The sequence below is a fragment of the Bison bison genome, unplaced genomic scaffold, assembly GCF_000754665.1.
Source record: "Bison bison bison isolate TAMUID 2011002044 unplaced genomic scaffold, Bison_UMD1.0 scf7180017864158, whole genome shotgun sequence".
Classification (NCBI taxonomy): domain Eukaryota; kingdom Metazoa; phylum Chordata; class Mammalia; order Artiodactyla; family Bovidae; genus Bison; species Bison bison.
In genome coordinates, this window is record NW_011494730.1 from 1,774,176 (window position 1) to 1,790,952 (window position 16,777).

The following is a 16,777-nucleotide window of genomic DNA, read 5'->3' on the forward strand; positions in this document are numbered from 1 at the left end:
CCTGCGCGCGGGAGGCCGGGGTGGGTGGGCGGGGCTGCGGGATTGAGGGGCGGACGGCGCGGGTCCGCTAGCGGCATCCCTGGGGAGGCCTCCGGGCTGGCAGCGGGTGGTTTGAGGAAAGTTTGATGGGCCCTGTTAAAGCTAACGGATCCTGGGGTCCAGAGTAAAGAGTATAGCTTGAAATTTAGGACTGACGACATCGGTCGAGTTTTTCTCTTAACGCTTAGCCACAGGTTTCGTCGTTGACAACAGTTTTAATCGTTTTATTCATACCCTTCCATCCTTTTAATTTTTGTCCACTATAGTTTTGATGCTGTCAGGGACGTTAGGCATAAACGGTTGACGAGGTTCCTGATACAGACAGAGCCTACTCTCTAAAGAGACTTCTCAAGAGTATTAGGATGGTTTAGGCTTTTTAATGTTATGAGTGATTACTTTGGAAGTCCGGTTAGGCATGTAATACGATCTTTAAAGGCAACAGAAGAGCAACCCGATTGGATTGGTAACATACTCAGTTTTGGGAAGAGACTATTGGTTCTTCCTACTTGCAGGGGTACCTTGTATCTGAAAGTTTCTTTCCTTTTATATCAGGGGTTTAAAGCCAACTTGTCACTCCTGAGGAGGCCTGGAGAGAAAACTTACACCCAGCGGTGTCGGTTGTTTGTTGGTAATCTACCTGCAGACATCACGGAGGATGAATTCAAAAGACTTTTTGCTAAATATGGAGAACCAGGAGAAGTTTTTATAAACAAAGGCAAAGGATTTGGATTTATTAAGCTTGTGAGTTTAGTTTTTGTGTTTTTCTGGTGGAATTATCTTTTTTTTTTTTTTTTACTACTACATAGTGTTTTCTGAACCAGCAACTTTATAAAGTTTTCATCACTAACAGAAAAGATGTAGCCTCTCTATAGTGCATAATAGTATGTAAAACGGGCGATTGGGTGGTAAGTGTCAGGGAAGACTGCTTCGAGATAAGTTGAATTGAGCTGGCAGAAGAATAGGATTGGGGGTTAGACTCGTAACAATTTTAGGGTGGGCATTAGCCAGTTTTGAGGTCATTAACTTTGAGTGTATGTCTTGATGCTTGCAGGAATCTAGAGCGTTGGCTGAAATAGCTAAAGCTGAACTTGATGATACACCCATGAGAGGTAGACAGCTTCGAGTTCGATTTGCCACACATGCTGCTGCCCTTTCTGTTCGAAATCTTTCACCTTATGTTTCCAATGAACTGTTGGAAGAAGCCTTTAGCCAGTTTGGTCCTATTGAAAGGGCTGTTGTAATTGTGGATGATCGTGGAAGATCTACAGGGAAAGGCATTGTTGAATTTGCTTCTAAACCAGCAGCAAGAAAAGCATTTGAAAGATGCAGTGAAGGTGTTTTCTTACTGACAACGTAAGTTTTTATGTTTATCTTAGTAACTCTTACTTACTAACTTACGAAGAAATTGCGATACAGATGGAACAAAATTAAGATGGAACCATTTTTGTTGTTAGAACTCCTCGTCCAGTCATTGTGGAACCACTTGAACAGTTAGATGATGAAGACGGTCTTCCTGAAAAACTTGCCCAGAAGAATCCAATGTATCAAAAGTAAGAACAATTTCTTAAAGTACAAAAGAGAACTTGTTCATTTTTTTTTTGTTTTAAGTTTTTAATTTTGTTTTGGGGTATAGCAGATTGACAGTGTTCGATAGTTCCAGGTGAACTGCAAATGGACTCAGCCATGCATGCACATGTATTCATTCTTCCCCAAACGCCCGTCCCATCCTCTCTGCCCTGTAGCCTTGAGCAAAGTTCTCTGTGCTGTACAGTAGGTTCTTGTTGGTTATCTATTTTAAATAATAGGAATGTGTGCATGTCTTACCCAAACTCTTAACTATCCTTTCCCCTTCAGCAACCGTAAGTTCGGAGAACTTGATAATTTTTCAGTTTTGCTTAATATGTACAAAAATCTTAGATATGCTTAATGAAAAGCTCAGGTTTAGAAAGCTAGAGGATTTGAAGCAGTCATTCAAATACCTAGTGGTTGTTTCTGTGGTAGCTGTATTTTTATATGCAATCTTGTTTTGTTCTTAACAGTTGTTAAGATGTGTTGTAGATGTCCTGGTTTTTCAGGGTTGGAAAAATATTCTTTGAATTGAAACTTGGCTTGGGAATTGGAATTAGGACAGTGAGGAAGGTAGGATTGATCCTCATTGCCTGTGTTACTGTCTAGTATCATCCTGGAATGTGTAAAGAGATAAGATAACTAAGAATCAAGGTAATTTTTGCCTTCCAGTATTTCTTAGAAGTGAGAAGCCAGTGGAAGGACCAGTGATTTTTAGGGGACATCAGATACATATATTTCTTGTGTGCATCCATAAATTGGTTCATATTTAAATATTGTCAGGGAGAGAGAAACCCCTCCTCGTTTTGCCCAGCATGGGACATTTGAGTATGAGTATTCTCAGCGGTGGAAGTCCCTTGATGAAATGGAAAAACAGCAGCGGGAACAAGTTGAAAAAAACATGAAAGATGCAAAAGACAAATTGGAAAGTGAAATGGAAGATGCCTATCATGAGCATCAGGCAAATCTTTTGCGTCAAGGTAAAATACCTTCTGAATTTTGCCGGTAGGATCATTTGCCTTTTGAGCGTATTAGAATTTGTTAATGTGAATCTCTAACAGAATTTTCCAATGTTCAGATCTAATGCGACGCCAGGAAGAATTAAGACGCATGGAAGAACTGCACAATCAAGAAATGCAGAAACGTAAAGAGATGCAATTGAGGTACAATTTTGTCAAACCTTTGTTTAAGTGTTAAGTGTACCTAAATTTTGCAGGTGAGTCAATTGAGGTACAGAGATATTAAATACTATGTCAGTGTTGGTTTAATGCTTAAATTGTGAAATAGAGGTTTCTGTTATATGGCTCATTTACTTTGCTGGAATACATTTAGGGCTTTTCTCCTTAGTCCCAACCTTCCATTTGCTGTAATGCTCTTGAGTAAACTACTAGTTTCCTTCAAGCTGAATTTTTTTAATGTGCATAAAGTTTTTGTTTACATACTTGATGAATATTTCCAGGCAAGAGGAAGAACGACGTAGGAGGGAAGAAGAGATGATGATTCGTCAACGTGAGATGGAAGAACAGATGAGACGCCAAAGAGAGGAAAGTTATAGTCGGATGGGCTATATGGATCCAGTAAGTAAACTTTTGCAATGTAATTGGAGTTTTCTACAGAATTTGTGGATACCTAGGGTGCAGTTTATTCAGTTAAATGTCACTTTTCACATGGTAGCTATTCTACCTTTTTCTTTCTTTCTTTTTAACCCAAGTGTTTATGATTGATGGGCCTTGAGTTTTACCTTCTTGGGTGGGCCAAAAGATTTCATTGGTTAGGAAGAAGCTTGCTTTATAGGTTTTTTGATAATGGCATCTTTAAAAAAATCACCTAATTGGTTTTTTCCTTTAAGTTGAAAACAATTTTTGTTCAGCTTTGGAAATTCCTTGTTAGGGAATTTCCAAGTTAAGAATTACCAAGTTAAGAATGCTTGGTATGGGTTTAGTAGAAGTGTATGAAAGGATTTTTTTTTTAATTTCAGAGAGAAAGAGACATGAGAATGGGTGGTGGAGGAGCAATGAACATGGGAGGTAAGAATGAAAATTAAATTAGTAATATTAATGAAGAGCAGTATTTTGGTTGAGGGGTAACCAGCATTTTTGTTTCCTAGATCCCTATGGCTCAGGAGGCCAGAAATTTCCACCTCTAGGTGGTGGTGGTGGCATAGGTTATGAAGCTAATCCTGGCGTTCCACCGGCAACAATGAGTGGTTCCATGATGGGAAGCGACATGGTAATGTATCTTGTGGGACATAGTTCAAAAGGAAATTCTCATTCTCACAACTTATGTGTGTGTGTTTTTTTTGTTTTTGTTTTTTTAAGTAGGTGACTGGACTTCTTTTAGTTCCCCTATCGTGTAAATCTGTAATATTGGTGAATACCTTGGCAACATAGAAGAACTCAATGTGGTAACCACCTGATAAGGTTGCCAACAAAAAGTCAATACTGTTAGTATGTTGGGAGTTACCTTTGGCAATAAGTAGACTTAGGTGCTTTCCATTATATTGCTTGTGTACTTTTGCACAATAGTTCATGGCAAATCCAAATTCTAAATGTTAGATACTACTGATTATTCTACATCCAAGTGAGAGTAATCAAATGGCAAGTTGTCATTCATAAAGCTGGTATTTGCCATAAGTGTGAATCAGACTTGTTTGTAGCTTGTAGCTTTAGGCATGTTTTAGCAATGTTTAGGACTTTGACCTACATTTGGTGTGACTTTATCCATGAAAAGGGAATTGTTTAGTCTTCGGACTCGTCGTTTCCCTCCTGTTGGGCCTGTCTTTAGGTGTACTTTCTAAAATAAATGGACATCTCTTTTGCTACAGAATAGCAAAAGTCACTTATTTTTTAGCATACTAGTTGTGTGCATTTGATCTGAACCTTCTTGATGGTGTCATATTTTAGCTGTACAGATAGCGTGTCAGGATCCTTTAGAACAACCAAGAGAATTGGTCTGAGTGGTGATACCGGGATTTTACAATCCTTAGAAGAACTGAATATTGGCTGTAGAGGTGGGTTTGGAGAAAAGTGCTTTGTCACAACCGAATTGAATCTAATTAGTTCATCTACAGTCTTTTGGCAAAGGAGAGAAGCTGCAGTATATAGCTCACTAGATTCATTTTACAAATAATAAGGATTTAGAATGGGGCTTCATCTGCTTAAGGCTTTGAAGATTAGAATCATAAATAGTTGGAGGGTTAAATGTAGCGCTGTTAGCTTCAAAATGAATTTAAAAAATAATGTGAGTTATATTTTGGTTTATATGCTTCCTAATAGTCAGATGTAGGTTATATATCAAATTTGTAACTAATTTTGACACGATGTTCCCACAATTCAGATTCTATAGTCCTTGTGACGTGTAGCTTCTGGATTCTAAGATGATGTGGTAACAAACCCCCAAATTTCCTTTTCACCTTTTTGAGATAATACAATGCTCTGAAAACCTAAAATTGTTAGGATTTTGAAATAGTTGGAAGGATTAGGATTTAGTCTTGAGTAGCCCTGTAGTATTTTATAGGAAGCATGTTGAAATTATCTATAATAACATTTTTAAACCCTGATGCCTTTTTTAATTTCTGGGGGGGTTTTGTTGGATTTTTGTTCTGTTTTGGGGCTTTGTTTTGTGTTTTGAGCAATACTCTTAATAATTGGTCTGCTTTATATGAATTTGAGAGATAGTTCAGGCTGCTGTGCTTGCATATCTGTAGGGTTACTCTGTTTGGGATCATAGGTTTCTAGGACTAGAATTAACCTAAAACAAGATGGAATAAAGTCCTGCTTTATCGCAGTCACTTAAGCTTGGTATTAATGCTGTTTGGGAGACACCCAAAACACGGAATCATAACTGTCGGGACTTTTCACAGACATAAGGGAAAATGAAAAGTTGGGCTGTTATGAGGGTGGGCTGTATATTCAGTTAATTTGCAACTATAAAGAACAGTACTGTGAACATAATTTCTCTGGTTTTATGTAGTGATGGCTGTGAAGGTGATATACTTGGAGAGAATATGGCAACACTTTTAAATCAAATTACTGTGCCGGTTAAGTGACTAAACCTATTAGTCTTCTATTCTTTTTCTTTTTGTAGTCTGGTAGCATTTTATTAAAAACTTTGAACCTTTTAAGATTTCTGCAACTTAGCAGATGTGTCTTAAGATCTTGAAAAGCACAAGGTTTCTTATGCAGCACATACCACTAACTGGTGAGTAGGTCTTTGTCACTTCATTGAGTGAATTGAATCTGTCTGGTTGGGCTTGTTAGGCTTACTTGGAAATTAAATTTCCTGTTCAGACCTTGAAAGTGAGAAGTTTGTAAGCTTTTCAGTGGGTTAATCTGATGTGAAATTTCTTAAAACTCATTTTGGAATGGGTTTTCACATCTGCACTAATTCTTAAATTTTTTAGCACTACAGGGAAGATCTATTCTTTGAAACAGGTGTATGAGAATGGCTCAAGTGGGAACATACCACAAGGCATGTATTATCGTAAACTAATTTTCAAATTACCCTTTTTTCCTTTCTATGTTCCCGGTACCTGTGGATCGACTCATTGGTGATTGTATCGACGAACGTTGACTACGGAACCTTCTAAAATATTTACTTAACACACATGGACATCAACTACATATAATGAACTGTTAATTACTGTTCCAATAGCGTACTGAGCGCTTTGGGCAGGGAGGTGCGGGACCTGTGGGTGGACAGGGTCCTAGAGGAATGGGGCCTGGAACTCCAGCAGGATATGGTAGAGGGAGAGAAGAGTATGAAGGCCCAAACAAAAAACCCCGATTTTAGATGTGATATCTAGGCTTTCATTCCAGTTTGTTTTTGTCTTTTCTTGTTTAGATAACCAGTCTTTTAAATTCTTGCATTTTAGTAAGAAAGCAACCTTTTTATGGATGTTAGCAGTTTATTGACCTAATATTTGTAAATGGTCTGTTGGGGCAGGTAAAATTATGTAATGCAGTGTTTGCAACAGGGGATTTTTTTTTCCTTTTTTTTTTCCTTTTTTTTTTTAAACTGTATAATGTCCCTCAAGTTACGGCAGTGTACCTGTGCCACTGAATTTCCAAAGTGTACCAATTTTTTTTTTTACTGTGCTTCAAATAAATAGAAAAAATAGTTATGATATTGATCTTCAACTTTGCCATTCATGCTTCTATGCACATTAGGCTAGGTATTCCACTTGGAAAGCATAAGCGTGTCTAGGCCTTTGAATGGCATATGCCATTTCTGGGAAATGTTATTTGTAGGCTAAGTATTGCTTTCTACTTATAAGTACCCCCTTGTTTTAAAAAGAAGAAATACTTACTGAAGTAGTTTCATGATTTGATTTGTTTGGCAAGGAAGCAAGCTGGTGCTAAGTATTTTTAAATGGCTATGTAAGCAAAGCTGAACTGTAAATCTTCATCCAGGAATGTGTATCAAGATTATGGAATGGGTGTAAGACTATTGGTAGGGGGAGAAAGTGGTTATGACTTAAATGGATCTTTTATGGCCCTATGATCTATTCTTTCCTTGAAAGTTTCTGAAGAAAAAGTGGAAAGATCATTTTGTTGCATTCCTCCATTCTTGTTTTTTAAAAAACGAGTCCCAAGCCCTACAAATGGCTTGTATTGAACTTTCACATTTGAATTAAAGATTGTTAAACATGAAGCCTTTTCATGTATTACTTTTAAGTGATTTATAAAGGTGGAGTTTAGTGTGAATAATTTAAAAATAAGAGGTATAGTTAATCATAAAGTAGGTTAGAAATGTATATACTTGTAATCTAACTTTTTACATCTCCTTGTGCTACTTCTATTGGGCAAAATCTGTAGGACTATGAAAAAAACTAGTCTGTTTTCTAAGAGCTTGTAGTGACTGTTAATAACATAGGGTTGCAGAGAACCATTCTTAGGAAACATTTTTGTTTTTCATAGTTTCCTTTTGATGTGGCACAAAATCTGGAGACAGTGGCTCGTGCTACACAGTACAGATGTTCCTTCCTCCCACCATAAAGCTTTCGGAGTGTTTCGATGGTGGTGTCAGTTTAACGTCAACTTCATTGACTCTCCTTCCATCAGACATTTTGACTTATTAATAAAATAGATTGATACTGGTGTCTGTTAGTACAATGGGAACACCTGCTTTCCCAGTGTATTTTTAAGCAGAGGAACAATTTCCTAAAAGTAGTAGGTAAAGTAATTGAATGGTTTGGCTTTGATTTTAGCTGTTTCCATTCTAATTTGTACATTATAGAACTCTTACTGTGGAATGTGTCTTCCTCCTTTTCACCTCTTTTAGTGTTAATTGGCAAAAGTAAAATTCTAAATCAAATCTTTAAATGCTGAAGTAAGTTTAGTATTGTGCCTGAGTACAAAGGGAAACCTATAGTTGAAACAATTGAGCACTGTGCATAGGAAACCTGTTAATACTAAAACACTAGTGGAATATAAAGGCATGCCACCAAATTCTGGTTGTGTGACTGACAGGTACCTGGTGTGCTAATTAAGGGAGAGAATCTCGTTAGAAAATGTTCATTATTTCTGTTCACCAAGACACTTGGAAATGAGTAGTTCTACCATAATAATAGGAGGAAGTTTTGTCCCAAGTCATTAATTGGTGATAATGTATGAGATTTTCTGTATTGGAAACAAGGGTCTTGATTTGAAAGGAGTCCATTACAATTTGAATTGTATGATAGGGACTCCGTTAATGATAAGAAAATAAGGGGTGTTCATGGGACACCCACAGAGGGTGAACTTGAATGTGTGGGTGGGGGCTGGTGGGGAAATGGGAAAATCTGCCTATAAAATTAATGTTTCAGTTTATTTTTCAGATTACATGCCTTTCTTTGTAAAGGGATGCTGGCACAGACCCCTAAAATAAGCTTTTCGTAGTACTGTACCTTTGAAGAGTGGTGAAGGATGCTAATGGATTATCTCCTAAAAGTTGTGGTTTTGATAGACTTACTGTGCAGAATTGCTAAACATGGTTTAGCAAATAATGTTGCTTAGTTTTAACTAAGTTTTGACTTTTATCACTGAAATAGCAGTGTATCAAGGGTTGTAAGCTACTCAGACTTTGAACAAGTCCTGCAATGTATATGATAGCCTAATGTGAATTTAAATCATCTCAAAAAGTAGATTCCTAAAAGCTGATTTACGAAACTTGGGGTGGGAAAGGGAAGGTAGTATTTTAGAGGTATTTTGGCCAGTCTTCTCATTTAAAGAAACCACCTGCCCCCATTTCCTCTTCTCCACTTTCTCTCATAATTTTAAGAGGAACACTTGATTGTTTTTAAACTAACTGCTCCTCTTATTACTCCTTATCTTTAAAAAATGCATTCTCTAAGAGATCCCAGTGTATTTAATAGGGACTTTAGAAACTTAGCCCATTGGTTCATGTTCAGTGAAACCATAATCCTCTTGGCTTAAAACACTAATTAAACTTCTAAGAAGTACTGTAAACCCCACCACTCTTTATTAGATGTATTATATCACTAATATAAATAGACAATAATTTGGGAAATTGTAATGTTACGCCTGTGCAATTTTTGTAAGTGGCATATCATGGCAGATCAAAATTCAGATACTTGGCTTCTCTTGGGCAAGCCACTAAGTCTGTGGCGGAATATTTTCTGGTGTTCTTGGACTGCAATTGTGCACTATTAAAGTAGTGGCCTGCTACATAACTGCATTTAGCCAGCATTTCTGCAGTGCGTAACTGTGAGGAACGTAGTACCGCAAATGGCAATGGACATTAGGACCCGGATGTAGTATTCCTGCTTGCTCCGAGATTCTCATTGCCGACTGCATACAGGTAGGTAACAAGCAATATAATCTAACTTGGTGACTTGCTATGTACTTTTATTCCGTGGGCATTCTGACATCATACTTCTGACAATGAAATTACAGTGCAGCACCTAACACGTGTATGATAAAGCTAGCTTATATCAAAACTGTGTGGGTTTGGGTTAGAGCTGTAATTTGTCAGGCAGAATTCAGTGCTGTTGCAGTTCTCAGATAAAAAGTGCAAACTTGAGTATTTGGTATGTATCTGATTCAGTTGTGTGGTTTTTGGTTGCATCGTAACTGAACATAACATGAAACACATCAGTGGTGTGGGGGAGAGGGGACCATACCATATTTGGAAAGTAGAGTGCTTTTAGCATCTTGACACAGACTGTATACAGCACGTGACAATTAGTTTCTGTTATAGCAAACTGACCTTCCCAGAGGTCAGCAATATCAATTTCAGAGTGCAATCTTGGTTATTACTCCACAGGGTTGAGTGAATTAAAACTAAAAGTACAGTTTTTTTTGTTTTTTTTTTTTTTTTGCAATGTGATTTGAACATTTTTTAAATGGGCTCCATGGGAACAGCTTTGTTACTAACTGGGGGCATAGATGGGAATCTAACATGAATAGTTCAAGTTCTGTGATTTGTCTAAATATGTCTATACTCTAAACCTGGGGGAAGATGGTGTGGCATGTTGACTTGCCTATTGAATACATGTTGGGAATCATTTCCCAACTGTAAGACTTCGTCGTATTCTGTAGGATAACTGCAAATGTTCAGGGTAGCTTTTTGAATTTGGTTCCCTTAGCTTTTTAGGGATGAGATGTTGCAATCCAAACTGTTCAATTACCAAAATAGTAAGGCTTCAAAAGCACCCTCTCTGTTGTTCAGGATTTAAGCTTTGCATCAACAGTTGTTCCAGACCTCAATTCAACTGAACATTGGTCTATGAACTGATTTTTAGCTAGCATGCATGAGAAATAGCTTTCATGTATAATGTTTTCTGCTCTGTAACTGGAAAGTTTGGTTTACTTCGCATAAATGTTGGCAAAACTCTTCATGATTATGAGAATTTCTTTTGTATCAAAAATGGCTTGCTCTTTGGCAAGCAGTTCACATGGTGGGGACAGACTTGTAACTTTAATATGCAGTCCATTCAACCAAATGACTTGACTCCTGCTAGACGAAAGAACAAATGGTGACTAGTTTAGCTCTGTATTAGTAATACAATGTACCTCAAACGTAATGCTCAGTATTAGTGACAATAGTGTCATGAAATTGGCATGCAGTTCTGATGGGGTTTTCCTATGGCATAATCCATGAAGTTGGTAGCCAACACTTGGCTACCGTGGCTCAGTGATTGTTTAGAAATAAAAGATCAGGTTTATTTCTTAACAGTCAATAACACTTTTGAGAGAATGTACTTAATACATGGACATCATTGGGTTGGGGGGTAATTTTGCTTCATTCTGCTTATTTCAAGATGAATAGGCTTTTGCACTTTCAATGAGAAACCTGTGACTTAAGTTGATTCTTACTAGTTTCGATTTGTATGCAGCTGTAATTTGTGAATTTTAGTGCAGAGGGTCTTTTTAAAAATCAGTCAAAAAACGGGATAAACGGGTTTCAATAGTAACTATATCCCAGGTGCTTGCATTGTATTTCATAGTCTTTTCTTATTACAAACAAAAATTATTTTTAATGACAATGGTCGCAAGTTCAGAGGTGTGATGCCAGAATGCATTTTCGTACTGTTAGGCCCTTGGGAATAGATACCGGTGCTTTATGAAAGATGAAAGAAATGCAATGGGTGCTCTTCATATAAGGTTGCAAAACCTACAAAGAATGCATAATAGTCTCCTTTTTCCCGATAAAGAGATGCGTGTGACTAGTTTTGGACTTTTAACTTTAATGGGGGTTGCATGTTTCTTATTGTTAATCATTGTCAGCTGCAGTGACATGATCCACAGTCCTGCATTTACTGCCTTAACATTAATGATTTTGGATAGGTTTTAGAGAGCTGGGATGTTTGTTCTGGGCCTTTATTTGGTTTGGGCTTTAGCTGATAACGTTTCAGTGCTCTGTCAGCTAGTGCAGTTCTCAAATGGCTGCCTGTTAGGGAAAGAATTCAGAGGATTTGGCTGCTCCTAATCATCTGTCATTGCTGCTAGATAATGATTGGCAATTTTTAAGACTCAACTGTGGAAATCACACAGTTGCTGGTAAACCATCAAACATAAATGTTGCTTTTGAACACCAGTGCTGAAAAGATTTATTCAGAGGGTGAAAAAGGGGCTGGATGCAGAATAGGATAATCTGGAGAATGGAGGAAGAATGCAAAACGATATAGTATCCCTTATGGATGGTACATGTGCAACAGGGAACTATTTCATATACCCTTGGCAGTCTCTGATAATCAGGGAGGAAGAAAAACCTGGAATTTGGATTAAGGCTGATCTTTCTGGTTTTTGCGCACTGTGGCTCTCCCAGGCATATATAGTGAAGGTGAATGTCTTCTCCCTCAGAAAAACTCAGGTTCCTTGCTGTCCTGATAAGGCATAGCTTCCCTGCCGTAACTTAAAACTCAGTGAGGACTTAAGAGGGAAAGAATGAGGCAAATATATAGGACTGCAGGATAACAACTGCATTGTTGGGTACTGTGGAATGGGGAGGGCACTCTTGGAGGAGGACTGCTGAAGGTGGTCAGTCTACCTGAGAATGGAAGACATACTTGGTGGGGAGCAGGGTATGTGCTTTTATATGAAAAGAGCCGATGTTAAAACTCATTTGGTTAGGTAAACGTTGTCACATACCTTCACATAAGGGATAGTATATTTTGGGTTGCAGTCAAACTTCATTGTGCTCAGACTGGTGAAAATGCAGTTAGGCTTTTGTAAATACAAAGAAGATACAGTTCTCACTCTAATTCAGGTGTCTACTGCTACTTCAGAATGATTTTAGAGTCCACCCACCTCCCCCATGAAGTTTCTTCCTATTTTTTATGCTGTAACTTGCCCCCAATCTTTGTTTCTGGAATTTTACTCTTTAAATTTTGAAATTAGCATTTCTAATCTTCATGCCCTTGTCTTTTATATTAACTTTTTCTTATTATTCTTTAGGTAAGAATGATTGATGTTGGCTGAGAACTGGAGTGCTCATTCACTTGAAGTAAGCTTTCTTGAAAGTCTACCTATTAAGGATTTGGGGTTTGGTTTCTATTTAATGGTTATGATTTGATTTAACTATGTGGGGTGAAAGCTATTTGATTTTTTTTAAGATGTTCACCTCTTGATACCCCTGTATTTTTGTTTTTTAAAATAGATGTGTGTGGGTGTATATGAGTTGGAAAGAGAAAAGGCTGGGAATACTTACTACAAAAATGTTAAACAATAGAGAAAGATGAAGTTAGATCAGAAAAGGCTTGAATTTGTGGAGAAATGCTGTATTTTGTGGTACTCTAAAATCAACTTGGGGCCAATTCAGAAATCTTGAGATTGCTTTCACAGTATAAATTGTGAAGAACAATTGTTTAGTCATTGGTAGGGAGAATTCCTTTAAAGTACATTTGACCTTTGAACAACATGGGTTTGCGCTTCAGGGGTTCACTTAATGATGCTGATTTTTTCCAATAGATACATACTACAATGCCAGGTCTTACCTAAACACTAACTGTGAGAGTGAAAGTTGCTCAGTTGTGTCTTAACTCTTTGCAACCCCATGGACAGCAGCTTGCCAGGCTCCTTTGTCCATGGAATTATCCAGGCAAGAGTACTGAAGTGGGTAGCCGTTCCTTCTCTAGGACATCTTCCCAACCCAGGGATCGAGCCCAGGTCTTCTCCCTTGCCAGGTGGATTCTTTTTACTGTCTGAGCCACAAGGGAAGCCCATAGCCAAAAGAAAGAAAACCAAACCACTACTGAAATCCAAACCTATGCCAAAATATATACCTGTTGATGTCAGAATAAAGTGTACATGTTAAAAATCAGTTTTGTTCAAGATATGCCAAATATGTTATCATAACAAAGTTATATTTTAATGATAGGTGGATATAAGTTCTCAAGACGTCACACAGCATGAACTGATCAAGAAAGAAAGCCACAACTTGTTAGACTGATGAAGTATCAAGGTAAGTTGAGATTCTTAACTCTAAACTGTCCTCAGGGACTTCCCTGCAGTCCAGTGGTTAAGATTTCGCCTTCTAATGCAGGGGGTGAGGGTTCAATCCCTGGCAGGGAGTTAAAATCCCACATGCCTCAGGGCCAAAAAACTAAAGCATAAAACAGAAGCAGTCTTGTAACAGATTCAATAAAGACTTTTAAAATGGTCCACATCAAAAAACATCTTTAAAAAAATTGTCTTCAGAAGGAATCTTGGGTGGTGTAAGATAACTGCTTATGTGGATATCTCATTTTAATTTCTTCTGTGTTAAAACTTTTTTGTAGCAAGTATGTTTTTATAACATTTACTTAAATATTTAATCATCTTTTTTTTTTTTTTTAAGTTTTCTGAGGTGTGGTAGGCCTTGGCTTTAGTCTTGTTTGGCTAAAGCCTTGGGGAAAACAGGGACTTAAGTTTTTAATAAAAATATATATAGCTTTATTTACCTTTGCATCCATACAACAATGCAGAGGAAGATTCAGAAGATTTGAAGTTCCTATTTTTCATCCAGATAGTTAAATGGTGGAGTCACTGATAGAATAGATGGAAAACAAAATCTAGAGGGTTGGCAATTTTAAAGGGCAATTCAGCTCTGCTTTTCTGGCTAAAAAGCAGTCATAGACATTAGGTAGACAAATGGACAATGACTGTGTTCCAGTAAAGCTGCTTTTTTTTTTTTACAAAATGGGCTGTAGACAGTAGCTTACCTGTCTCATGTAATAAAAATTGCATTTGTTCATGGTATCACTTAGATATAAAGGGCTATCATAATCAGTTGAATTTTAAGCAGAAATGGGAGAATTGAGATCTGTGTCTTATACCTTAGAAAGTATTAGTTGCTCAGTTGTGTTTTAATTCTTGCAACCCCATGGACTGTAGCCCACCAGGCTCCTTTGTCAATGGGATTTCTCAGGCCAAGAATAGTGGAGTGGGTTGCTGTTGCCTTCTCCAGGAGATCTTCCTGACCCAGGGAATCAAACTTGGGTCTTCTGCATTGGGGGTGGATTCTTTACTGCCCAAGCCACCAGAGGGTGCCAATTAATGGAGTATCTTGAAGAGATCTGCCTTTTAAGAGTTTGGTTGTAACTAAAAGTTCTTGTAGAAGATGGAAATAAAATTTAATAAACTCGCTAGGTGAGTCTGGTATTAAAATTATTTGTGCTGCTTAACCCTTATTTATCTAGAGATAATCAAATACTTATGCTACCACATTCTTTGATTAAAGTTTGGTTGTTGCTGATAAATATTTGAGACCTTGATACCTAATTATTACGACTTTTGGAATAATTGTTTCCTTTTAATTGGCAGGATTACGTGAACTGTGTCCTGAAACCCAGTGAGGAAAAGAGCAAAGAGAGGAATCAACCTGTTGTTGAATAAAAATGTTTCGAGATGGGATTTTGTTTTGGTTTGTTTTTAAGTAGGATTCTTCTATTTTTGAGAATTTTTCCATAAGTGTCAGCAACTTATTTCTCAGTGGCATTGAAGTCATTCCATATTATAAGTTTAAAACAAATTGCATAATTCAGGATTTATATTTCTTGAGTCCTTTTTGGCAGAGCTGCTTCAGCCTTTTTTTCCACCACCCCCCCCCCCCCAGCTTCTTAATAGCTAATCAACCTGATGCCCTTATTTATTCACGGGTTTAGCTGTCAGTATCTTAAAAATCACCTTCAGGGGCTTCTGGCTGTCCAGTGGACCAGTGCAAGGGGTACAGGTTTGAGCCCTGATTGGGGAATTAAGATCTTATACGCTGCCTGGTGTGGCCTTAAAAAATTGCCTTCAGGCTTCATAAGTTTTAGTCTTGGAGTTAGCATGTGATCGGCAATTGTTAATTGCCACAGAGGTGGCACAGGATGAGATGGTTAGCATCACTGACTTATATGGACACGAATTTGAGCAAACTACAGGAGATGGTGCAAAGTCAGGAGCTTGGTGTGCTGTAGTCCGTGAGATAGCAAAGTCACAACAGATTCTAACGTGACAGTGACTGAACATCAAAGCAATTGCTAAGTAGGTTTTTATGTACTGCTACTGCTAAGTCACTTGAGTCATGTCTGACTCTGTGACCTCATAGCCGGCAGCCCACCAGGCTACCCTGTCTCTGGGATTCTCCAGGCAAGAACACTGGAGTGGGTTGCCATTTCCTTCTCTAATGCATGAAAGTGATGAAAGTGAAGTCGCTCAGTTGTGTCTGACCCTCAGCGACCCCATGGACTGCAGCCTTCCAGGCTCCTCCATCCATGGGATTTTCCAGGCAAGAGTACTGGAGTGGGGTGCCATTGCCTTCTCCATTTTATGTACTACTTTTGTGTATTAGAAAAGGATTACCAAATTATGGTTATGAGTAATTAGGTGTTATTTCACTCAGACTGAATTGCATATTGCCAAATACAACATTTTGGTTGTCCTGAGTGGCAATTTCTGTAAACTGGAGTTGAATTTTATGTACAGTGTAATGGGCAAATTCTCAGTTTACCTATAAGTGTAAGGGAAATACTGTTGTAATTTACTATAAAATCTGCTTATCCCCTTCATTCTTGAAAACTCATTACAATTTGACAAGCTGTTCTACAAACCAAATTAATGTGAGGTATATATTCAAAATAATTTTTTAAACTGTTTTTGACAAGTTACATGTTCAGTTGCTAAGTCATGCCCCAACTCTGCAACTCCATGGGCTGCAGCACACTAGGCTTCTCTGTCCTTCAGTTTCCTGAAGTTTGCTCAAAAAACTCATGTTGATGCCATCCAACCGTCTCATTTTCTTGCCCCCTTCTGCCCTCTTATCTAACTAGCATCAGGGTCTTTCCCAGTGAGTCAACTCTTCGTATCACGTGGCCACAATATTAGAGCTTCGGTGTCAATCCTTTCAATGAATATTCAGGGTTTATTTCCTTTAGGATTGACTGGTTTGATCCTGCTGTCCAAGAGACACAGTCTACAGCACCACAGTTTGAAAGAATCAATTCATTGGCACGGTTCAATGCAAATACATGACTACTGGAGAAACAGCTTTGACTGTATAGACCTTTGTGAAATGTCTCTTGCTTTTTAATATGCTCTTGTATTTGACAAGTTGTTTAACCTCATGCTATATTAGGGTTAAATAAAAATCCCTGCCTTGCAAGGTGTATTGATTAGTTGCTATTTTTAAGTGTGTATAGGGAAGTCAGGGGAGCTTAAGTTGAGAACGAGTCCACAAGGTTTTTAACATACTGTGTATGAGGCATGTA

The 16,777-nt window shown here is 37.9% G+C and overlaps 1 protein-coding gene across 2 annotated transcripts; it reads left to right on the forward strand.

Moving 5' to 3' along the window:
• The first annotated feature begins 94 nt into the window (after positions 1 to 94).
• SFPQ (splicing factor proline/glutamine-rich) lies at positions 95 to 14,939 on the forward strand. 2 transcript variants are annotated; one of them, XM_010841196.1, is made up of 12 exons: positions 96 to 780; positions 1,091 to 1,392; positions 1,494 to 1,589; positions 2,389 to 2,585; positions 2,684 to 2,768; positions 3,065 to 3,182; positions 3,584 to 3,632; positions 3,713 to 3,834; positions 6,259 to 9,405; positions 12,504 to 12,552; positions 13,426 to 13,509; positions 14,850 to 14,939. In XM_010841196.1, exons 1-9 carry the CDS (start codon positions 424 to 426, stop codon positions 6,394 to 6,396), a joined length of 1,464 nt encoding a protein of 487 aa, XP_010839498.1. In that variant the 5' UTR covers positions 96 to 423; the 3' UTR covers positions 6,397 to 9,405; positions 12,504 to 12,552; positions 13,426 to 13,509; positions 14,850 to 14,939. The 2 variants fall into 2 exon arrangements, with proteins under 2 accessions (XP_010839499.1, XP_010839498.1); XM_010841197.1 differs by lacking the exon at positions 6,259 to 9,405 and having other exon boundaries at positions 95 to 780.
• The last annotated feature ends 1,838 nt before the right edge of the window (positions 14,940 to 16,777 follow it).

Excerpts from the sequence above, each read along its gene's own strand:
- SFPQ (XM_010841196.1), top strand. The coding sequence starts at position 424 with ATGAGTGATTACTTTGGAAGTCCGGTTAGGCATGTAATACGATCTTTA. Across the intron at positions 1,393-1,493 it reads GGTGTTTTCTTACTGACAAC|AACTCCTCGTCCAGTCATTG; the intron begins GTAAGTTTTTAT and ends TTTTGTTGTTAG. Across the intron at positions 2,586-2,683 it reads GGCAAATCTTTTGCGTCAAG|ATCTAATGCGACGCCAGGAA; the intron begins GTAAAATACCTT and ends TCCAATGTTCAG.